Raw genomic sequence first — 24681 nt, 5'->3', positions numbered from 1 at the left:
GCTCCAGCAGTCCTCTCGTTGCTTCCTTCACCCTAACCCCCTGGTCTCCCCTCTTCGCCCCCCTCCCGCTGTTTGTGCTTGAAGACGGTGAATTAACTCCTGCCTTCAGCCGGGGATCTGCTCGTAATGAAGCCTTTGTGTTTGTACACTGAGCCGGCACAGTTTTGAAATTGAATTGGATGTTCTTGCTCCGCTCTGTTCCTCTTACCTTCCCGCTCCAAACACGGTTTGGGTGCTTTCTATTGTCTGTGGCGTTTCTCATCGCCGTGCTGCACGTTATGTTCCCAGGTACCAAGGCATGTTTTTCTTTCTTTCTTTCTTTTATTTTTTATTTTTGAATGCATTAAAATTCTTCGAGTTATGAGCCTCTCGGCTAGCTGCATTGCCTTACACAAAAGACGCCCGGTAAATCCTCAGCTGTGTTATTGCATGAACTGTAAGACAGAAATATGACATGTATTCAACAACGGTCATCTAGCGCCATTTGGGTTATTTTCCCAAATCCCAAATTGTTTTTCCAGTCTCGCTGTAAATTAGGCAAGCCACACATTCAGGTGTGCAGCCCCATAGCTCAGGTGTTTACTTCAACACCTGAGCTAGTGGACTAGTGAAGCTAATTAGCTTAATAACTCTCTCACTGAGAATACAGCCAAAGGGATGTATTAATGCTAAAAATGTTGATACATATTCCTCTTGTTCCTATCAGACGTGCTTTGATAGCAAGCTACAGGTCGAAGTGGGAACGACACACGGTTCAGGAAAGAGGAAGTGAGCAATCTGCCGACTATGTGGAACTTTGTGCCAGTATATGTAATCTTAAAGCTGGTGTATGTAATGTTTTTGAAGAAAATGAGAAAGAAAATCTGTGAAAAGATCTAACTCCTCCAGGTCCTCCCGGTGCGGCTATTGCTGTCTGAAGAAATGCACAGCTCCTGGTCTAAAACAATCAGAGCCAGGAGGAGGGTCTTAGTGCTCTTAGGAGGAGTGTCAATCATCCTCGTGAACATGCTGCCAAATGTGCTAATGGCAGAGAAACAACTCATTGTTATAGGATAACTGTTAATACGCTGTCATTGGTGGAAAAGCTAACCAGCTTTAGCATTCACAACAGGCTCTGCTGATGGCTGTGACTTAGCAGAGCGCAAGGGAGGTCAGGTATGGGGGTGGGCATGTGATCAGCATGATTGACAGCACTAAGACCCTCTTCCTGGCCCTGATTGGATGTTTTTCTTGGGGGGGGGGGGTTAACACATGATCTGTCTAATATAATATTGTCATAACACAGTTTGCAGTTTCTGCATGTGGCTGTTATCTGATATTTTCCAGAAGCAGATGCCCATTACCATTGGCATCACTGTGTGACTGTGCCTGTGGTTGTATGGACTGGTTGTTCCAGGAACGATTGAAACAGGTGCTAAGTGTCTGCATTACTGCTTGACTCAGCATAAAGTGTGTTTTCAAAACTTTGGTCAATGGTCAATATTATTTAAAGCTACTTTGCAACTTTTGCTATTTTCCTTCTTTTCTCCCTTGTCACCTCAGTCCTTAGCCTTCACAAACCTTTTTCTTTAATTATTCCTTTCATCTTTCCTCCTTGTGTCCTTAATTCCTTCCTCTCTCCTGTTTTCTTTATTTCTTTCCTTTGTCCTTCCTCCCTGATTCATTTCTCATATGTCCTTTGTTTGATCCTATTTTGAATTTTTGTCCTCGACCATCATACTTTTCTTTCTCGCTTCCTTAATTTTTTTCTTTCCTCATGTTGTTCATTGTGTTCGTTCTTCCTTTCATTCCTTCTTTCTTTTTCTTTTTGGTCTGTTTTTGCAGGATCCTTACATTTGTAGAAATGTGTGCCATAAATTCACAATGCTCTTTTCTATTTTTAAATGATTAAAATGGACGTAAATGACTGAGTGAGAGATTGTAGAAATCTTGGCATTTTTCAGGAAACTCTGCAGGAACCCTGCAGTCTGCATGCTGGTGATCTACCCAGGCACTGAGCTATCCGTTATAAAGACATTATGTTAACCTGTACTTGGCGTGCAACACATGCAGGCGATTATGAAGTGCCCAGAACCATGCATTACCAGCGCACTGCGCCAAACGGATTCTAGTGTGTGCTTAAATGCTGAATCCATAGATAGTCATAATCTATTATGCTTCATAGAGAGGGTCATGTCTCAACATTATTCTCCTGAAAACACCCCTGTAAAGCCTCTGTGGTATGGATGGGTTTTACAAGGTCGTCGGCGGTGCATTTTGCATCGATCAGATGAGCGGCTGACGTTCTGCTGTTCCACTTGGTTTCAGTACTAAATCTTGAGACACTGAGTGGTTTCAATTGGCCTTAGAGCCAGGTGGTGTAATATTATTTTATTCTAGGGGTCATAATTTTTCCTGTCTGTAACTTTCCCGCTGAGGCTGCTTGAAGGAGGCTGCAGTTTGTCTTGCAGGTTCGGTGCTTTCTCCAATTTCTGGCGTTTGCAGTAAGGAACAATATTATCTCACCTTGTGCAACTAGCTAACTTCCAAAAAAGTTTTTTTTTTCTTTTTTTGCCCACTGTGTATTTCGTCCGTGTGTGTGTGTGTGTGTGTGTGTGTGTGTGAGTGTGACACTAAAACTGTGCAATTTACTTCCCTACCTGCCCGACTTAGAGCGGCTCTACAGGTGACCCAAATCAATGGTTTCAGCGCGGTGTCAGTTCCCCCATTCATCGGTTATTCGTAGTTACTTGCAGCGTTGGGGCTCAAAAGTGAAATACTCCATACAGTTACCTACATATGAGAATACCTTGGTGAGAGGTCTTTTGTTATACACAGCTTTCAACCATATTGCCCAAATCAATATGCCACCATAGGAAGATCAGTGAGGGAACTGAGAGACCCATAATGAGCTTAGTGGGTCTACAAGGTCTGTGAAATTAAACACATTGCTCACCTGCTCTGGATATCCGTAGGCCCCGACTCTTAGTAATCATATTGGCTTCTTACCACTGCAAGCTGGAATAACTAAGATATAACACCGAGCATAATATACAGACCCCGGCATATTGCTTTGGTCGGTCCCCAGATCTCTAAAGAGTCTGTGTTTCTTTTGATTCCTTTGATTTGTTTGCAACAACGCAATCCTCTGTAGCTTTAACTGGGACACTTTTCAATGTTCAGAACTCGTCGTCTGCCTGATTAGGACACAAATAGAGTTGTGTTACAGTAGTAGTATGCAGTTCAGAGTTGTCTCTGTTTTCACACAACAAAATAGGTCTTCTGTTATTAATGATCATAAAAACCGACTTTACAGATGATGTTTCTTCTGTTTTCATTCAATAGTAGGTGTTTAAAAACCGATTGTTTTCTCCTAAAAGAAAAAAACAAAAAAAACTCCACCAGGTTTACTTGGTGGTTTGGCCGGGGTTGGCACCCCTAACCCTAACCTTAGCCGTAGCCCAAAGTCTTAAATAAATACATGACATATATAAACAGAGACTTAGAAGATCTCAAAACTGGTTTGTTAATAACAATAGGCTCACTATAAAAGTGAAAATACCATGCTTGTTGCAAATCCTAAACTAATTTCTTTCTGAATGTATGCTTGAGTGACTGGTTGGCCTTCATTCAACATTACGTCTGAATTGGTATTTAATTCCCTGGCCTTCCTCTCCTTTTTTCCTTTTTTTGTGTTTTACATTCACTGTTCTTATTTCTCATTCTGGCCCCAGCTCTCACCCGCACAAATTATACATGAAATTCAATATCGTATTCAGAAGTCCGTCACTTACTCTGGGCTGAAGGAGAATGCTATGTGGCAGAGTGGTGACTCCTGTAGCTCGGTTTTACAGAATAATAACAACGAGCAGCCAGAAGGTGCAAAGGACATAATAAATCACAGCTTATTTCCAAAAGACTGTGTTCGTCTGGTTTGAAAAATGTTTGCCATGGCGACCGTGTGTTCCTTCCAGGTAATGAGTGCTTATTGCTTTTTGTTTTCAACATGCATGTCGTCTCGTTTGGTTATAGAGGTTGATCATCGGTTTCTTTTTATAACTGGGTTTTCCGTCAGAATGGTCATTATGACAGATAAAACATAAAGAAATAGAGGTTCAACCATGCAGGCTTGTTGGATAAATTTGAATATTATCGATTTATTTATTTCAGGAACTTTATCGCAAAGTGAAACAGATTGTATAGATAATTACAAATAGATGGATGTTTGACCAACTTTATATGACTTAATTATTCTCTACTAACTGTTGATGAAAAGATGACATTTAAAATTTGAATCTGTCATCAAGCAAACAAAAAGAACATAAACACAGAAATGTAGCCTTAATGAGCTTGTTGACGCTCCTCTGAAGTTACACGGCCATAAAGTACAGATTAAATACTTTAATTACTTTCCATTTTTAAACTTGTTTGGTGATTGGTCAAGAGTAGAAATTGAGAATGTGTGTGTCTTTATGACAAAAGATGGAAGTTCTATGTTTTCACCAATGGTGAAATCTTCTTCACTTTGCACATTTATTTATTTTTTTGTCCTGTCTTGCCTGTGTGCCGTCTCGCTCTACACATACCTGTCTCTTTCCCCCCCTTCCGCCCAGATAAGAGCGGTATAGCTGCAGGTTGCTGGGCTGCTTAATTGAAACAGGAGCATTTCGAGGCTTGGCCAGTCAGCCTTGCGCTTCCCACCAAAACATCTCCAGGCTCCAGCTCACATGCTGATGATCGGACTCGCACACAGACGAACACAGTTTTCCACTTACATTTATTCTCCCCTCCCCCCTCCTCTCCCTGCGGCAAACTTTTAGCATTTCACACTTACAGAGCAACCTAGATCCGGTTACCAGGCAGACGTCAGACATCAGGAGGACCCAGCCACAGTTTTCATTGATTTGTGTCAATTTGACTCTTAAATGGTGTACATGCTATATATGCGTGCTGGGAACACCACTGAAAGAATTTCCCTCTTCAATTATTTAAAGAACTCCCAATTTCCTTTTTGAATCATAAAACAAATGGTCTGTTTACAGATTGGAACTGTGTGATGCAGTACATAGCCCACACTGCACAACCCAGTGGTTTCTTGGATTTCACTATTAATAGGTATAAGTTTGGGTAAGATTAACATTTGTTTTATTTAAATGAAATTATTTTTTGACTAGGCCCAGAAGGTTAGTTATTCTTTTGTTGTATAATTACAGCCATATTTTTTTTCTCTTGCATACACATATCCATTCACGCGTTTCCGGTACGCACATAAATATGACGCACAAGCGTCATCGAGACATCGAGGAACAACAAGGCCGCTTCTCTTGGCCCACTAGGGGTTAATTTTTGCTTCATAAAAAGATCTGATTGGACGTCGGAAAAGGCTATTACTGTGTTCAAGTTGTACTAATACTAGTTAGCCTAAGTGCTAGATTCTTGTGCCTTTAATATTTCATTAGTCATGTTGGCCTCACAAACGGAGGCCTTCTCTCACGTTATTCTTGATTGTGTCTGTTTTGTTGACTGACTGACATAAAAAAAAAAAGTTTGGGAATTACAAACAATAAATTGTCAATATACAGAAGCCTTAATGATGTTGCTACCTTTCACTCCACCTCTTGGACCCTGTTGCATATCTCCATGAGAAGCTGAGCCTCCTCAACAATACGTCCAAAAAGCTAACAAAGAGTCCTGCCAAAGTCCCTGATAATCTCACCCTTCCAGAGCTAACAGCAAAGGCTTAAGCCCTTGATCTGACTCCATTAACATCTCCTCATCAGAGCTACAGTACAGATAGCGCAAGTACAGCTGCGACCGGTCTCCAGCGGCTCTCGGCTGATCAAAGGCAGTAACGTGATGTTGAAGGAAGGCTTGCACACCTCTGTGGTAGCTCACTTGGTTAAAACGAGCGAGGGACTCTGCTGAGTAGCTACTGATTACCTCATTTTGAAGGCTTTTATGCGCTCTGTTTCTCTCAGATCTCCGTTAGGAGTTAGCCTGGTTCTTTGTCGACTCAATCTCGTCCTTTGTTCTGTTATTCGTCAAACCTGTAGTTAGAATCAAGGCGCGCCGCAGCGCTTAGACGTAGCAATCCTCAGTTGATGAGAGGCTGATGCTAAACGCTGCTAAAAGTGGTGCTTTACAAAGGATTGTTCAAGAAAGCCAAATTTTATTTTCCTACTGTTCTTTTCATATGATTGTATGCAAGATGTCAAAGTGGAACTGAAGTCAAATTCTTTTTGTGTGCACAACGTTTGTGAAAAAGCTGATTTGTGTTTCTAAAAACCTTTCTTTTCTTTGTTCTGAGAAGTTGAGACTTCTTCAGGGAAACTATAGACAATAGAAACAAACACTTATTTCATTTTCAATAAAACGCACATCAACTTATATAAAATCATACATTGTAATTTTCTAGACTTACTTTTTGGATTGTCTCTCACAGTTGATATGTAACTGATGAAAACTACAGACCTCTCTGTTCTTTGTAAGAGAGGAAACTTGAAACACAATAAATGTCTCATTCAGATATTTCTGTGATACTCCCCGTTTTGTTCTGTATTTTTGAAAATTATAGACAATTGAACCACATGGATAGTTAGTGGTACTTATCCCAGTATCCCTGCATTTATGCTATATTTTACCACCTCAGTTTAGCGATGCTGTTTTATACAATCATCCATCTGAACTCTTATCCACAACAGCAGGCAGGAAAATGGAGTTGAATGAAAATTAAGACAACATTTATTAACACAACCTGGTGGTATTAAAAGACCAACAGACCACAATATTTGTGACATTTGCAGCTCTAAACATACTTTATTTGCTGTAACTGCAGCAGTTCCAGATCTCTGTACTCTTCCTGTTTGCAGTATAACTACTGCGTCTCCTGCCTGGTGTGTTTACGATAAAGTTGCTATAGTCCTCCTCCACTGTTCTACCAATGATGAGGACAGTGTTGGACATATTCCTAAATTCAGTCAACAGAACAACCAAAACAGAAAAGTTGAGGTATTTTTTATAAGCCTGTCAAAAATAGGCTGACACTAATACCTTACAGTTTTCGTTTTTGTCGATTAAGTTCTAGGAATCGATGATTCCCTCCTCCTCATGCTCATTTACTGTAGCTTGGCATTTATCTAATTCTACCACCTTGTTAGGACTTTTATATGACGTCTGAAAGAGAACATAAATCAATAGTAATTTGATATTTTCATTGCTAAGACCCAGCACGTCTTATTATGTTTAACTTTGCTGTTCCCTGTCTCCTAATATCTTTTGTTCTTCTTCTTCTGTTTTACTGCCCATGTTTTCCATCTTGACCAGAAATATTGAAAGCAGCTTAACATGCTGCTCTGGGTAATTAGAGCTCAGTGGTAGCAACGGCAGCAACTTCACTCTGACTGATGGTACACCAGTGAGCTTCTCACACAGCTCACTGGTGTACCATTGATGTAGGTGAATGACTTTTGCTGGGTTATGCTGTTTGAGTGCCTGCCTGTGTTCTACAAATTCTGTGTTCTACAAATTCCTTGGTTCCCCCAGTTTCACAAGTTCTTCTTTTTTTTTTGAGCTACGTCTCTATTATCTTTCTTCTATGTAAATGTTTGAGTTTTCTCAGTCGTTTTATAATACCAAGAAAGTGTGCGGTCGTCATACTTACAGTTCTAAACGACGCGTTCAGTACAACGGAGAGAGACGCAACACGGTGAGCTCCTTTTAGCACTGACGGATAGCGAATTATTCGAAGCGGGCCTAATCTGATCGTCGGTGGGCTGACTGTTTGCCGAAGGAAGAAGATGAAAGCCTGGCGCCGCTCCATGCAACAGGTGTGCGTCGGTCTGTGGGGGGAATCCAAAGACCGGGGCCGAGGCGGAGCTCGGCAAGAGCTGGATTAAAAATGAAAACACATTTATGCCAAGACACGCCGCGAGTGCAGAGGAAAATGCTTGTTGCATTTGCAGAAAAAAAAAAAGAAATATTAAATTCCTCCTAACTGAATCAAAGTATAGAGACAGAGAAATCTATACTCCCCCTTTTCATCAGACAAATCAGTTTATCTTTTCTACATTTGTTTAATTGTTGTGTTGGAATTTTGTCGGTCCTTAATAGCAAGTGAGTTTTGTTTTCGTTTGCTGTATAAGAGCAACTTGCGTCGCAGTGTGTTCTATTGTTTCAGTGGCATCCAGTCTTTGTCTCCAGTGAGGAAATAAAAATAAGAAATGGGACACTTTGCGCTGCAGTTTGTTCGTAGCCGCAGACACTTTGGAACAGAGTCTGTCAAGATTATGCCAGCTTTCCCCCACGGGGGGCGATGAGAGAGGAAATGGGTCAACGGTGGCTCACATGACTCCTGAGTTATTCTGAGGGGTGAAGAGCTTTGTGTGGACAAAATGTCTAGTGATAGTTTATGATGACGGTGGGGAAAGATTCAATCTCACGGTGAATTTCTACCAGATTTTTGTTGTTCTTTATATGTACAATTTGAGAGAGAGCGTTGTTGTTGTTGTTGTTTCTTTCCTGTTGAGAGAATTGACAGGTTTTCTTGAAGATCCTGAATCCTCTGTGGTAAAACTAGATGGATGCAGCAGCCATTAGCCAGATGTGGGCAGTTAGTTTTCACAAAGGAACACAGTGAAGGGACAATGATTGTCACTGAGGGACGAAACATCGGCTGAACTCGGCCAACTTTGCATCGTTTCACAATAAGGAAACGTAAAGTTTACAATTACCTAGTGGTTTTCGAATTTGCATGGGACTTATTTCACTCTATGTTCAGTCATTATGTTCCATTTTGTGTTTTTGTAAAGTCTTGTTAATCACACAAATTTGATTATTTTTCCTAGTATCACTGTATATTGGGAAAACCTTTCCAGACCACTCAGGTCGTCTGATTCTGGTCAGCTCTGCATCTCCAGAACCAAACATGGAGAAACGACATTCAGCTTCTATGCACCGCAAATCTAGAACATTTCAAACAGAAATTCAAATACATCACATGTCAGATTCTATCGATGTAATATGATAGAATTTCTGTTTTGGCTCCACTTATTATAATAATAATAATCATCATCATTATTATTATTATTATTTTCTTTATTTTTTTTTAGATTTCTTTATTTTATTTTTTATTTTTGCTATATACTCATCAACTTGGGAAGATAAAGTAGCTGAATTTTACATTTTTTTTTGTATTTGTGAATATTTTAGCTCTGCGGAAAATCCGTGAATAGTTGGGTTTTTCAAAAAAAATCCTGAAATAGTTGAATAATGATCCACAAATATTCAGGGGTCCAATGTACTGTAGTTTACATCCTGCCTTTTAAGAATGTTAACTTCTGTTACCGACTGCTGTGTTTACTAGGTGGATCCAGAGTTGATTCCCACTAAAAATGTAAATGTTGATTCAAAAACTGATTTCAAAGAACTTTCTCATAGATGAGGAATGCCTGGACAAGAACAGGATCACATAAAGTCAGGCTATTAGGGTTTCTTTACAGCTTTTCACTCCGTGGCTTTTACTGTATTTATTTTACAGAGAGGATGCCAGCTTGGAATTGCTCTCTCAAAGAAGAACATCAAAAACCAGAACTGCACAATGCATCAAATCCTAATCATCACCACCACCATATGTGTGCAATAGGCTGTTTGGAGGCAGTATTTGGCAGGTTTCTGCATTTCACGTGCCATGCGTTCCAATTTTGCATCCAATAATTTAGATTATAATATTAAGCCAGTTTGACAGACTTTTAACTGTTGATTGTTCCCTAGCTGAACTAGATCTATTATTTATCTTTTTTTAAATAATTTGCTAAAAAAAAGAGAGAGAGGAAGGGAAATATTATAACAATGAGGGGAAAACATAACTAGAAACCTGTAGTACATCATAATAAATATGAATTCAGTTCAATTAAAAAATACTTCATTAATCCCAAAGGCATATTAGAAGTTATTGTAACTCATTTTACTGTTCAACGAGTTTTAGAGTAGTTTCTGATGGTTGTGGGTAGGAATAGTCTTCTGTAGCAGTCAGTATCGTCTCAAATCTGAAGAAGTCTCTGACTGAAGACAGCCTGCTGTTGACAGTTTGAAAAAGACGCTCAAATTTCATGAAATTTGAAACCGCTACGACGTTGCAACAATAACGTTTCAACGCCATGATTTTCTTCCAAACCTGCTCAAAAGTGTCTTGCAGTACTTATAGTTCATCCTCAAATACAAGTAAAGAAAAGAAAAAAGAAAAGGTTACTCATAAGGTCACTCCATGCTATAGCTTCAGGTACCTTAGAGTCTTTGATTGGTGTCCCTGAGATACAATATTCCCACTTTCCTGAACACATCATTATTCCCAGTTTATTAGGAAATAAACGCTTGAAATATGGACTGACTGAATCTCAACATTGACAAAAGCAGCAATGATTAGAACACAAGAAATCCGATCTCAGCAATTTGTAAGGCTGTAATCAGCCAGAAGAGTTAAACATTAAACATGCTAAACTCAGCTCTATTGAACCAGGCAGGATGTAAACCTTACTTTTTCTCATGAGCATCAAAAGCCAACTTGACCTCTTTACTGCCACACTCCAACCCGACGGTTTACTCAAATAAGATGATTGGAGCAGTGCACATCAACAGCTATTTGACTGCCTTTATGTGTGCACTCCATTAAAACGCTCCTCCTGGGAGGAAACCTCAAAGAGAGATTTAATGGGCTTAAAAAATGGAGCATAGCAAATCCAAAACAAACTCCCTGTGGAATCTAGACTTAAGTGTTTACGGTATCACATTTTTCATCTTTGTCAGGGAGACACTGCGCCGCATCTGCACAGACCGACTTCAGGCTTTTTTTTCCCTTTTTTTTTGCAGTGAGAAACTTAAAATGTGCTGCCGATTTGGAGCAGATTTAATATTGTTAGGGTGTTTGATTGTATATAATTTTGCTTTATTAGGCTTAATAATAGAAGTGAAAGCCAGCCTTTTATGCAGCGCTGTATGGAACAATGTTGAGATGCTTGTGTTGGTCTGTAATAACGCAGCATAAGGTCTTGTATTGAGTACATTTCTGATTGGGATATAGTTTTATTTAGTTTTTTTATGGAATGGTATTTGGGGATTGGTGGAAGGCGTTCATAATAATGTAGCAGGGGTGTCAAACTCCAGTCCTCAAGGGCCGGTGTCCTGCAACTTTTAGATGTGCCTCTGTTGCACCACACCTGAATAGAATAATTAGGCCATTAGCAAGGCTGGGAGAACTGATCTACACAAGGAGGAGGTAATTAAGCCATTTCATTCCAGTGTTTTGTACCTGTGGCGCATCTAAAAACTGCAGGACAGCGGCCCTTGAGGACTGGAGTTTGACACCTGTGATGTAGAGCATTTTAGCGAGGTCTAAACAGCACCAACGCATCATGTGATTCTCTGAGCACATAAAAAACATGCTAGCACCCACTAACCTCAAATATGTGGTTTTAATCAATGTAGAAGCATCTGACTCAGTCTGACATATTACAATTTTACAAGTTTCACATTGATTGCAGATATAAAAATGCTCCATGCTAGTTGTATGTCATTATCATCAAAAAACCTGGAGATGTAATGCACTAATAGTGGAGCTAACGTTTAGTGCACACGACTTCCCTTAAGTAATTTTTTCTGGCTAAATTTTAAATTGCTAACTTTCTTGGCTTTGTTATAAACCTTCAGTGGAATAAAGTCCGACATCTGTGGTGAAGTTTTGATTATGTACTGTTAGGAAATCTTCAGGTAGTTTATAGTCAAGTTAAATTGGTGATTTAGGGATGTAGTCTTTCAAGGGCAGATATGATTTTAACTGAAATTAATACTTTAGCTTCGGCTAAATGCTGTGTTGGAGTAGTGCTTTAGCAATAGTGGAAACATTGTTTGAGTAGTGCATTAGGGTTAGTGCAAGTAACTTTTTACTTAGCAGTGAACATCATTGATTAATTGTGTTCTCAATAAGACAAGATTTTTGCTCCAATTTTAACTATGTGTTCATTACACAGAAATAATATGGAACAGCTAATAGCTAACAGAGCATATTGTCCTCCTTTACTGTAGTTTAAAACCACGTGACAGAAAATGTCGGTTTTAAATGGGCTTTTGAAAAAGTTTTTCTTAGCTAATCGCTTATCACTCATATATAATATAACGCGTGATAAGCTAACTATTACCTTTTACTGTCCAGATATGTCTGAAGAAAACAGAGTTGAGAACTTGTTCATTGTTGTTTTTATTTTATTATGTATCCTTTTGAATACCTACAGTTAATATTGTTTTTGTTTTATGGTAGCAAACAAGAACATCCAGCAAGGCATTTCCAGCTGCTCTCTGTGTCCTTCCTAATCTTCCTCCTTGTTGTGCTTTGAGATCACAATTACGCTGCTTCTTTCTCTGTCTGTTTCTCTTTTTCTCTTTCCTTTCCTTCCATCCAGGCGTGATTGTTATTGTCACATTAAAGCAGTGTAGGGTGGCGGGGGGAAAAAAAAAAAAAAGCATGAGCAGAGTTGAGTCTTGCTTTAATTTTAGACCGTCTGTGATGGAAATTAAATCTCACTCAAGAATTAATGGCTGGGGATCAGGTTGAGCCCCAGGGTCAAGATCTGCTATTCACATAGCTATTGACTCTGCAGCACTCCACTCTGAATTACATTGGATTTAATGATGTGTGTGTTTGCAAACGCATGTCTGTGGTGTGTATATGGTGTGTGGGCGTGCGTGTGTGTGTGTGTGTGCCACAGTGAAAGGGCGTGCTTTTTAAATATGAACTATTTCTGTGTAAAGGCACGAGTTTTATGATCGCTCCCTACATTGAACTTTATTACAAAGCTCCGTAATGACATCTCAGTATATTTCAGTACGTCCTTAAAACATGAAGTAGATTTTCTTTTGGATAGTTTTTTTTAATCAATTGATAGAGTGTTGGCATAACTTATATTTATTTTCTGTTTCTTTTTTCTAGGCTGCAAGCTGCTGCTACAATCATGGAACCGATACCTACATAAATCTTAAGGCTTTGGAAAAGTGGGAGATCATGGCGAAATTATGAACCTCTTATACTCTGCAGCTGATACTCTATAAAGCTGCCACCTTATGTCCTTCTATTTTTCTTGACAAGAACACCCTCCCCCAAAGTGTTTGGCACAGCTCGAAAATTTGTGGAAATTTCCTCAAAATCTAGACATTAGAGACGTTTTAGTCCGAGTTACAGCAGGACCCTTCAAAGCGTCTCACTGGATTAAAATAGTTATATTTCCTGTCTTTTACCCTCCTGCTACTTCTTAAGACTTTGAAGCACCAACTGATGGAGAAACGAAGGAAAGAGTCAGGATAAGGACGAGAGTTATTGTAACGGGAAGCGAAGGGAGATACTGCCTGTTGGCTTGGGAACTTGGAATAGGGCTCCTGTGAGCAAGTTTTATATTCCGTAAAAAAATTTTTTACAGCTTATATAAATTGAAACTGGGGATTGGCTTTGTGGCCACAAAACATCAAAAAAAGGCAAAGAAAACATTGGAAATTTTAGTATGACAAGGGTGTTAAGATTCCTATGCTGGCCCCTGTGGCCTTTGGCCCTTTTCAGCATGCTAGCTACCGTGGACATGCTGGAATTCGGTGGGGCAACAGGCCAGTACGCACGCTATGGCCGCTGGGAAGCTGGATCCGTGGGTGAGCTCAGCTTCAGTCTCAAGACCAACGTCAGCCAGGCCTTGGTGCTCTATCTGGACGACGGTGGGAACTGTGACTTCTTGGAGCTGCTTATCGCCGGCGGCCGCCTTCAGCTGCGTTTCGCCATCCACTGTGCCGAGCCGGCCATTCTGCACATGGAGACGCTGGTCAACGACGACCGCTGGCACATGGTCTTGCTCACCCGCAATTTTCGCGAGACTTTGCTAATGGTGGATGGCGAGACAAAAGTGGCCGAGGTCAAATCAAAGAGGAAGGAAATGGCGGTGGTCAGCGACCTATTCGTGGGTGGGATCCCTCTTGATGTGCGCCTTTCTGCTCTGACCTCCAGCACTGTGAAGTATGAGCCACCCTTCATGGGGCTAATCACCAATCTGAAGGTGGGGGAGATGCCACCCACGCTGTTAAACAGCCAAGGCATTGAGAGCGACCTGGAGTACCTCTGCACCAAACAAAACCCGTGCTTCAATGGAGGGTTATGCTCAATTCATTATGGAGAAGTTCACTGTGACTGCACCCACACCCGCTTCAGCGGGAAGTACTGCAAGGAAGGTAAGGACCCGCCTCACTGTGCATGTGTCTGTGCTGATTGGATTTGTGTTGTTGTGTGCTACCAATTTGGACATCAGTCTTGCTTTTCTGAGGTAAAATTGCAGGTGAAAGTATTGTCTGACTTGGTTTGAAGAACATATTCAGAACAACGTTCTGTTATGCTGTTAAGAACCAAGTAACATGAAGAATTTGACATACTGGATGCGTACAACAGTTTCAATCCCCACAACTGTAATGATGACCAAAGTAAATATTGGTAATTTCATTGCTTAAACACAACCAGCAACAAAGCCTGCATCGATGTGCCTTGTTTCAGGTGCCAGTGACCACCTGGACATTTCAGAGGAATGCCGAAATGTTTAATTCCAATAATGGAACTTATAGAAGTTTACATGCACCATATTCCCAAATTGATTGAGTCACCTTCTCAAAAATAGTAAAGGTGTTCCGATCCCTTTTTTGGCCACAGGTGTACGGGGCGCTTTATCACAGTTGAGTCCGTGGATTCTGAGGGGCAGAGGTCACCAATTTTCAAGAGAGTCAATGGTTCAAGTTGCCACCAAATTTGCTCAAGGAACAGGGCTCAGAGATCTCAGTGGAATGAGCTGAGCTGCTGCATTAAAGCCTTACATTGTAATGCAAAGTGTTGGATGAAGTGGTGTAAATCATAATGTCATTACAACATGGAGAACTAGAAATGTGTTTTAAGGGACATTTCTTGCCTTTTCCTTTGGACTTCCAAGGGAATGGCACTTAAATTGAGTCGAGCGTAAAGTTTGGTGGAGAGGGTATTACAGTGCCTGACTTACTGCATCTTCAAGAGTTGAACTAGGCCTCTTTTGACAACTTCATGCTCCGGACTGTGTGGTGACAGTTTGACAAGGTCTCCCCCAGAAAACTTGCTAAGCCTGGTGGTTGGGGCGCTCGGCAGTCATTCATCCAGCTGCTGTTTTTTTAAGTTAAAAAAATGTTTGAAGTTGATAGAAAATTTGAAAATTTCATAAATCATTTGGAGTTGCAATCCACAAAAGGTTTAACCTGCAAAGTATGAAATTCCCAATCACAGCCAAGGTTTAAAATCATCTCCAATTAGTTACTTATTATCATAATAAGTATCCCTGACACAGTGTTTATGTTCTTTTCATAATGATACTGTAATTGTCTAGTAGTTATGGTTAGACTTGTTCTGGACTATTTAGACAATACAAATTTCAGATTTTGTAAGCATTACATCAATATTGCATTTATTTCAAAACTATATGTGCCATGAAATATGGAAAGATGCAACATACTAGATCACGTACAGAGCCGACACTCAACATTGTTGTGTTTTTCTCTTCGTTCTCCTCACTCCTCTCCTGTTTTTATTCGGAACCAACCCACTGCTCCTGCCTGCCTTTGCTCTGGGGATGTCGGCTCATGTCAAACCTGCTTCTGTTTTAAACCCCTGCAATGACACATCTCATCTCCATATCTGTGGTTTCTCCCTATTTTTCACATTCATCCTCTTTTTTTTTCTTTTTTTCTCTCCTTTTTTTTGATTCTCTTTATCTTGGAATAAAATTCCTCCCATCTTGCCTCCTACCTTCTTTTCTCAAGGCCATCTTGCTCTCCACCTCCCTTCACCTCTCTCCCTGTCTGCTTCTCTTGAGGTGACTCCCTTCCTCCTCTTATCTTCTTACCCTTTACCTGCTGTCAGCACTTCACAGTCCTGCCTCTCCTCCTCCTGCACTTATCGCCCTCCTCTGCTGCTTTCATGTGTCTGCGTCCCCCCGCTCCATCCTACTTGTGCATTCTCTAATTCCCCATGTAGCCATGAGGAATTGCTGTCTCCATCTTGATCATTTGTACTCTGGGTGGGGGGTACGGCGGGAAAAGCTCTTCATCCCTCATTATCGCCGTGACTTATAAATGTTGCATTATTACTTTCGGAATAATCAATACGCTCGGTATCTCGCAGCTTTTCCCATGTGATGAAATGACGTGTAATTAGCGCTAAGAACTGCAGATAGCTTCACCGCCGCCGGTTATGTGCTGGTTGTTTGAAGTGACGCGTTTTTGCGCGGCCCACACTTCAGTTTTGACAGCGCTGGAAAAAAGATATCCAGCCAAACAAAATTATTTAGTTCTTCTTTCTTTTTATTAACCTAAAGTGGAAAAACTAAAACTGGCATCATTTAGATCAAAGCCTTTTCAAACCTTCTTAGGTGAGACGGAGATGCCATATTGTCTCCTTTGTAATCCGGCGACTCAAAGTCTCACTCTGTATTCACTTGACTATTACTTCTTGCAGCTCAAGACTCAGGAGCTAAAGTGAAAAAGCCACATAGGTCTATTCTGTTCCCTCCGTTTTTCTGTCCAACTTTCTTAATTACTTTAATGTCTTGAAGCCTCTCTCCTCGCGTTCTTGTCCATGTACTTTACCTAAGATTGCCGTCTGGGTGAAGAAAAGCATACACTGCTGCCTGTCTCTTGGCTAAATTGAGAGTAGAATACCGATGTAGGGCTAGAATGACTGCAGGAAGCACTTTGAAATGGAGCGAGGGGGGGAGGAAAATGAGGTGGCTGAGAGGATATGAAGGTGTGCAAGGCAGGAACAAAAATTTGGGGGAGGTGAGAATGATGATGGTGAAAAAACTGGAAAGGGATGAACGGTTGGGGTGCTGTGGTGGCGCAGGGGCAAAGCACGACCCACATATGGAGGCCTTAGTCCTCGTGGCGGTGGTCGCAGGTTCGATTCCCTGCCTGGCGACATTTGCCGCATGTCTTCCCCCTCTCTCGTTACCTTCTTTCCTGTCGGGCTACTTTCAAATAAAGACAACTAGAGCCAACAAAACCTTTCAAAAAAAAAGGAAAGTGGTGAACAGTGCAGAAAGAAGGTGCAGGATTTGAATTCCAGCCCCTGGGGATCTTTCTCCATGTGTTCCAGATACTTCCTCTCACAGTCCAAAACATTGTTGGGTTAACCGGACTGTTGTGCCCCTGGGGTATGGACTGGCCAGCTGTCAGGCTTGTACCCTGCATCTCACCCAATGACCGCTGGAAATACACACCCCAAAACAAATCTGAAACAAATATTTCACTCTGAAAAAAATCGGCAAGCTTTTTAGTACACATGCAGACATTCTTAATTTGCTCAAAAGCACTGTTTCTATCATGCTTTTTATTTAGTGTTAGATTTATACATGCAACTTCATCTATAAATCAACAACTGCTTGTCAGATGTTTATTAATATTTTGAAGAGCCTGAATACTAATCTTTATGTAAATATTAATATTTGTAACCACGGCAAAGAGACGAAAGGGGCGGGGTTTGGACCAGAAACTCACTGGTTACAGAACAAACCTCCTACATTCTGAAACACTACTTCAAGTAAAACATCATTTTATTGTATGTAAATTCCTCATGATGTATGAAAGAACGTTATGGAGCATAATAAGCCAGAATCTACTTACAGCATGTTGTGTATTTCGAACAAATAATGAGTCCTATGGTCTTACTCATGACAATGTGATTGGACTTTTTGGGCTACTCAACTAAGTCACCCTAAAGTAAGTACTTGCTAAAATCTGGAAATACATTCTAAAAATAGAACTAGCTTTAAAAGCCTACACACCAAATATTTCTTAATAAGCAATAATATCCACAGTAGAAACCGCCTTAGCATGACAGCAGAAGGTAACATCTAAAGTCTTCCCCTTTCCAGTCTTGTAGAGTACAGCCAATTACCAGAGAAGAAAAATAAATTGTGGTCTCTACAGCCTGTAGCATGTCAGGTAGCAGTGCACCGAGATATTTCAGTTTTTGATATGCACTATGAACAATTTCGCAAAAAGACAGGTTTTCCATGAGAAATATTGGGTTACATTCCACATATGAATATGTGAATACTCACCCTTTGTGTTTTTGCTAATCTAGACATCAGCTTGGATGAGTAAAACTGACTTTATAAGACGTACATCTCTGTTCCACAACACGTCACATCTAAACATAGACCCCACATTGTGTCAAAAGCCAATATGTACCATAATATACCTACAGTATGTTATGTTTTTTTTTGTTATGTTCGGTTAGACAGAGATCACTCTGACTGCTGACCTCACTCACGCCTCAAAAAGATCCTGTTAAGTATTTTCCTTCAATAAATTTAGTGAAGACCGATTAAAATAGGAACAAATGTTTCATATAAACATTAATCAATAAGCCGAAGAGTTTTAATTATTACCAAGCATTTTCCTCTCAACATGCCACAGTAAAGGTTCTCAGAATGAAGCTCACATACTGCATTAGTGATTGATGTGCTTTAAAAAAGAATCTTTGTTCTTCCCTGTTTTAATCATCCTATTAGAATGCAATTTGTAATGCTTAGAGGTTTGCGTTTTACTATTAGGAGTTGTAATTAAAGCAGCTCTGTGACTCTGTAGGCCATTGTTTTTGTAATTGATGTTGACCTCTGCCTCATTCTTGGGTTGACCTCCAAGTAGAAATGCAGGCAAGCCAGGAGTTCTCAGGTCAATGTAATTAGGATGTAAGTGAATGACTACTTTTATATTATGACAGTAATTAATCAGCAGGCAACTAACAATCGTGTTTATTTATTCGAAATGAGACCATGCAGAAGAATTAGCATAGTTAAACTCTGCTAATGTGCCAGATTTAGCCAACAGGGTCATTTTAGTCAGTAGTCTCCGGTCGATGATACGACGATCATAAGACGGGTAAAATAAAGGCGGCACAATTTGACTTAAACAGACATAGAATGAAAAGTATAAAGGGAAATAAAAGGCTTATGAACGTTCAGATTTATATTTTAAGATAAACCTGATTATAAACTGTTCAAATATTTACAACCTGATGCCTTTCCAAATATTAAAATTCAACTATTTCTTTGTTGTAACAGTGTTTCCTGGGGAAAACAACAACAACAAAAAAAAAACGTATAATGTTCAAAATCCATTATACGATTCTATATGTGCTATAGAAATGCATTTGTTATATGAGTAGCAGAGTTGGGGGGACAGGAGTTTAGAAAAACAAGACATTTTGTTAATTTAACTATTTGTTCAGTGACTAAACGCTGCCCTCTGTAGGGGGAGGAGCATAAACAACCACAGCGGTCTGGAATCGTCCCAGGCTGGTCATCTGACTGGTCACTCTCTGTTGTGGGATGGCATCCTGTTCGTCAACCAAGACTTTTTCACAGGTCGTCCAAGTCGTTTCGCGATCTTGCATGTGTTCCTTGAGGTTGCAGTCAGGACTGCATGCAATGCATCATGGTTCTTGAGAATACAGAATTTTCTCAAATGCATTTGTGCATTTGTTTAAAATTTGTTTTATTGATTTATTATCTGATCTGTTTATGATAAAATGATAATATTTGACAGGGAGGTGGGGGGGGGGGGGGGAACAGTCAAAGAATTAACACGCATCCTAGTAGCAACAACTGCTAACTATGGTCTTAATGACTTAATGATTTTTGTAGATAAAAATAGCTTTTGGCAACTTTGACTTAATATTGCTTGATAAACATTGGGCAGAGTTCAGCAGAACATGAAGAAAATGAAATTTTATCAAGCTGCTGGACTCAGAAAACAGGAATACAACCTACAGCAGCTTAGAGTTGTTTGGGTAACATCCGAGGCGCAGTTGTTCAGTGTTCAATAATATAGATTCTAGAAGTCTGTTCTGCACTCGATTCATATGGGATGTAACAATCGATGATGCTTCTTGGACATTTATTAAGCCACAGTGTTGCCGTCATACGTTTGGACTGTCCTCCTGAAAAACATGCCTGACAGAAACACTACTAGCAAGTTATGTGTGAAGAAGGTTCATGGAGTATAAACCTCACATTTCTTTTTGAAAAGGAAGTTTAGCTGAGCGTGTCTCGCAAACATGCTTTCATTATTACGTTAGAATAAGGTATAAACTTTCCAGTCACCATTCCAGGGAGCCATGCAGTAAACTGACCCTAAACAGTCAGGCGGTCCCCCGTCTCGCAGCGAGAATTTGTGACCTGAGGCGAGCCTCTGGCTGCAGAGACGAGGAGAGGAACAGTTCTGTTTTCAGGAAAATCCCACATGCGCTGTTCTGATTGTCAGCTGCAGATGTTTTATATTGTATCCTGGACGTGTGCTAGACTCAACAGAGTGAAGTGACCCGTCAGCTGTTTTAGTTTGGAACAGGAATTCAGCACAGAGTTGTACATATTCTAGATTAAAGGGGGTATCTTTTCATACATTTTACAGAGAGCTCACATTTGGAGCTTAAAGATTAAATTGATAAGTTATTGTTTTGTAGAATCATCCTAAATTCCTACGTTTTTAATTTCCTGGCTTTGGTGTTTGCTGTTGGGGTCAACATTTTTCTTCAACTGGAAATCAGTGTTAGAAAAACTGATTCATGTTGCTGTGCAGCTGAAAATGGGAAGCTCACCTTTTTTTTCTCTTCAATGTGTGAAACTGAAGAGGGAGCAGAACGCTGAAAAACATTCTGCAGATCTTCCTGAGGTAGACTTAGCTGAATCCAAGACTTTGCATTCTGTGTCCAACTATGCAGGTATTAGTAAGGCAGTAACTGCACTGAAGCTTCAATAATCTGTATTTTAAAACCTACCACAATACAGCAACCGCAGGGACTATGAGGGCAGAATAACATTTTTTATATTTCCTGCTAATAATCTCTGCAAGTTCGGAAACAGTGTTCAAGCTTTAGATGGATGCTTTAGACACACTACTCAGCTTTTGTTAGGGCTGCATAATATGACTGAAAAATGTATCATGACATAAGCGTTTCATATCAGCCGATATCGATAACTGCTGATTTTTTTTCTCTTTTAAATATCTGAAATACTGCCAAACTGGTGGCGAACGCTGAAACTGCTGCTGCACAAGTTACTCAACAGGTTGTTGCTAGGTAACCAAGAGCGAGTACGTTAGTTGATGCCACTCACGTAACTCGCCTGATGTTGAGTAGCTAACGCTAAAGCCTTTTCTGCTGTGCAGATAAGTTCAGTGAAATTATAGAATATTCTATCAGTCAGACCTGGGTGTCTCCTAGGGAATGATCAGAAGATTTACCTGCCTCTCTCTCTCTCTCTCTCTCTCTCTGCTTGATGCTGATTGGTTGTACACCCACAGCAGAAATCAGGCAGGCTATTTATATTAGCTTCTGTGGTAGTGCTAAGACTTTCTACTGTGTGCATTGAATTTCAACTATTAAATTATGTTATTATAGGCGTTTTCTGAAGTATTTGTGGATTTTAGATGTGTGCATGTGACTGTGATGTCTAAGCCCTGGACCAGAGGTCCACTGTACTGCAGAAAATCCTAATAAAGTAACTAAATCAGACCTCACTTTCTTGAGTTTGAGAGGCACAAAACCTTGTTCCAAACAAGAATACGACATGAATTTTTTTTTAGCAGATTCTTTGTACGTTGATCAAAAGAAAGAGGAGAGAAAAAGGCATGGAGAGAAGGGATCCTTTGATGATATTTTAGCCATTTCGTCTATATGGACAGACACAAACGTGTACCATGAATTCCTGATTTACCAGTTCTTAAAAAAAACAAAAAACACCGATAGTTGAGATTAAACAACTTCTCAGATACAATGAGTCTTTGCATTCCAGCACTTTCATCTTAGATGTGCTCATGTTGAATGTCATGACATGTTTGTATTACATGTTTTTATGTTACGGAGTGGAAAGGTTTTTTTTTTTTATTAACTTTCTGCTCCAAACTGCCATGCAGTTGGGTTTGATTCCTCTGAATCCATTAAAATGTTAGCTCCTGCTGTTTGTGAAGACTGCTAAATAAAGAATTCAAGTTCAACTGTTCGCCAGGTGTTGACAACTCAGCTTTACATTTAGCCATCTTCAGTATTTACTCCTGTGGTCTGGCTACTTTTCTTCACCGACTGGTCAACATTCTGCTAGCCTGTATGCCGTGCTTCTTATTTAATGTGAGTTGATACAGTTGCAGAAACGTTCCAGCTCAAGCATGTCAAAGGGAGATATCGATCCCAACATGCAGGGGAGCATTCGGCCTGAGAATACCTGAAGGACCTGAAACGCCACCAGTGTGGGTTTCCACACAAGCAAGGTGACATTCATTATTACATTACAGATCTCCTGCGAACCGAGCTAGCTCCCTGAGATTTATTTCCTAATTCAGCGCTCCAAACAGACAGGCCCACCTATGGAGTTAATACAGCACAAGCAACATCAAATTACTCGGAAATGAGCGTCTGATTGCCGATGTGCCTGCTGCTTTAATGCTGTCACTCAAGTTGCAGATTGTTGTTGCTCGTGGCTCATCAGCATTTAGCGAGGCTTCTCAACAGGAAGGCTAAAAGTTATCCTGTGTTTTTTTTTTTTTTTTTTTTCTATTTTAAACAGCCCTTGTGTGAGTGTTTGCCCAACTTATGGAGGAAATGCAAAGTCTCAGATCTGCTCAGCTTGTGAGTGAAAGATGCAATGAAGATGGGAGTATTCCTAAACGTAGCACTGAGGATATAATGGCTGTGCACTTTTGAATGCTGTTTACTGTGTGCCTGTTTAAAAATTAACAAAGAGTATGCTGCAAAGGGTGATTGCCTATAATTAAAAGAACGGCAAATATTGACCGGTTTTTTCGGACAGGGTGATGAGATCAAGGATGAACTTTCTAACTTCACATTCCTAAAGAAATGGCTGCCATTTTTTCTTGTTCCTTCATGCTAAATTGAAGCCATGGCTGACCGTGGTTGACACAACTGCATCTGGTTTGACAAGATGAAGATGACAAGCATCAACACTAGTAACCCTATTTTAGAATCAGCATAGTTTGGATGGGCAGGAATGTTTTGGCTACAAAACATAAAATTACATGAAGTAACATTATTCCACAGTGTTTTTCTTTAAACTGTGAAGCAAGTTTGTTTTATTTGACCCTATGCAGGTATTTATAGAACGTAGAACCTTGTTGGCATTCCTCCCAAACGTAACATAACCACTTACAGATGGTTATATCTGTATACATAGGAGACACACGTCTGCTCCACATTGGATACATTGATTTTTTTAGTTTAGCTTTTTCTTTATTTGTAGCGTATAATTAAACAGAAGGGATTCATTACTCAGCTTTGTGAATATGTATAAAACACTTTTCTTATGTTTCATCTCTGTCAGTTATTTCAGTTAAGAGATGGACAGTTAGGTTCACCATTAGACTCTGATATAACAAATGATTTTTTATAGTCTCTACTGCTAGAAATGAACACTGAGCCACTTTTAACAAAGTTCTGTATGGCATTGTGATGGCATACACATTGGGAAAGAATGTACTAAAGGACTTAGTACATTGTATACTTTAGTACTTTAGTGCCTAAAGTACTTTCTAGAGACTTTACTACGAGCAAACTATGAGTCTTGGAAAAGTCACTGGATTCCAGCTAAGAATCCATGATGGATATGCCAATGATAAGCTAACCACATGGTGCACTGTTACCTGGGTTATGGCATCATCACATCCATGTCATAAAAATGACATTATTGTAATTTACAAATCATCGTTCATTACTACGTGACATTACTACAACAAAAACACTCAAAGTCTTAAGAAGAGACTTAGTAAAATTGGTCAGTAAGGATGGATCTGCTTGAGAGAGTGTGTGTGAATTTGGAAAGCCTATAAAGAGCCTGGATCTGCCTGTGATGCACCTTGTTGATGAGGAAAGTTGTTTTTTACCTTTTTCTTTCTCGCATTCCTTAATAACTGGACGACAGTAGCAGCTCGAACCAAGCATAAATCTTAGATTTCCACTTGGATGGAATCAATAAGACGATGAGACGTAGCGACGCAGAGCGGCTTTTCTTTTCCCTCCGAAAGGATTATTGTTTGTTCCGTCATCCCGCTCCGAAGCTGTCATCGCAACACAGCCCAACATTTATTCACAGCCATCTTTGTCAGCTAAAGGTCTTAATCACACATTTTCATAAACACACAAACACACTGACACACATCCCTCTGGCGTCACCGCTCACAAGCCAAGCAAGGAAGGTAAATATTGACTCACAGCCTTCTCATTAAAGAGCTCGCTGACTACCGAAGCCTAGGAAGGACACATAGTACACTGGTTGCAAACAGAAGACTTGCTGTGTGTTAACATTTGCTGGTGTTAATAGTTAATAGCGAACCCCTTTTGTCTCCTCTTGATCCGGTGTGAGCCTTTTGCCAAGGGATCGCTTGGATTATTGAATCAGTTTCTTTTTTTCTTTTTTTTTTTTGGGGTCATTCTGGATTGTAGGAATTACATGAGCGCACTTTTTATTCTCCAAAGATAGTTCATATAAAAAAGAAGGGTTAATCTTGTTATGCTAGAAAGTTATGCCAAGTCCATACAATGAGCAAAGCCTCTAGCCCCATTCTCCCTGCCAACTGTTGTCTGTACTCCACTGAGGCATGATT

The 24681-nt window shown here is 40.1% G+C and overlaps 1 protein-coding gene across 7 annotated transcripts in view; it reads left to right on the top strand.

Annotated features, from left to right (window-relative positions):
* The window catches only part of nrxn2b (neurexin 2b), an 811562-nt gene that overhangs the window by 69763 nt on the left and 717118 nt on the right, over positions 1-24681 (top strand). For all 7 annotated transcript variants that reach the window (XM_028038131.1, XM_028038134.1, XM_028038130.1 and 4 more), the window contains exon 2: positions 12956-14232. In XM_028038131.1, the coding sequence (XP_027893932.1) occupies positions 13521-14232 (712 nt within the window). In that variant the 5' untranslated portion in view covers positions 12956-13520. The remainder of the gene's footprint in view (positions 1-12955; positions 14233-24681) is intronic.

Source organism: Xiphophorus couchianus, chromosome 14 (assembly GCF_001444195.1).
Source record: "Xiphophorus couchianus chromosome 14, X_couchianus-1.0, whole genome shotgun sequence".
Taxonomy (NCBI): domain Eukaryota; kingdom Metazoa; phylum Chordata; class Actinopteri; order Cyprinodontiformes; family Poeciliidae; genus Xiphophorus; species Xiphophorus couchianus.
The sequence above is the reverse complement of the archived record's forward strand: the minus strand, read 5'-3'. Positions and strand labels throughout refer to the sequence as shown.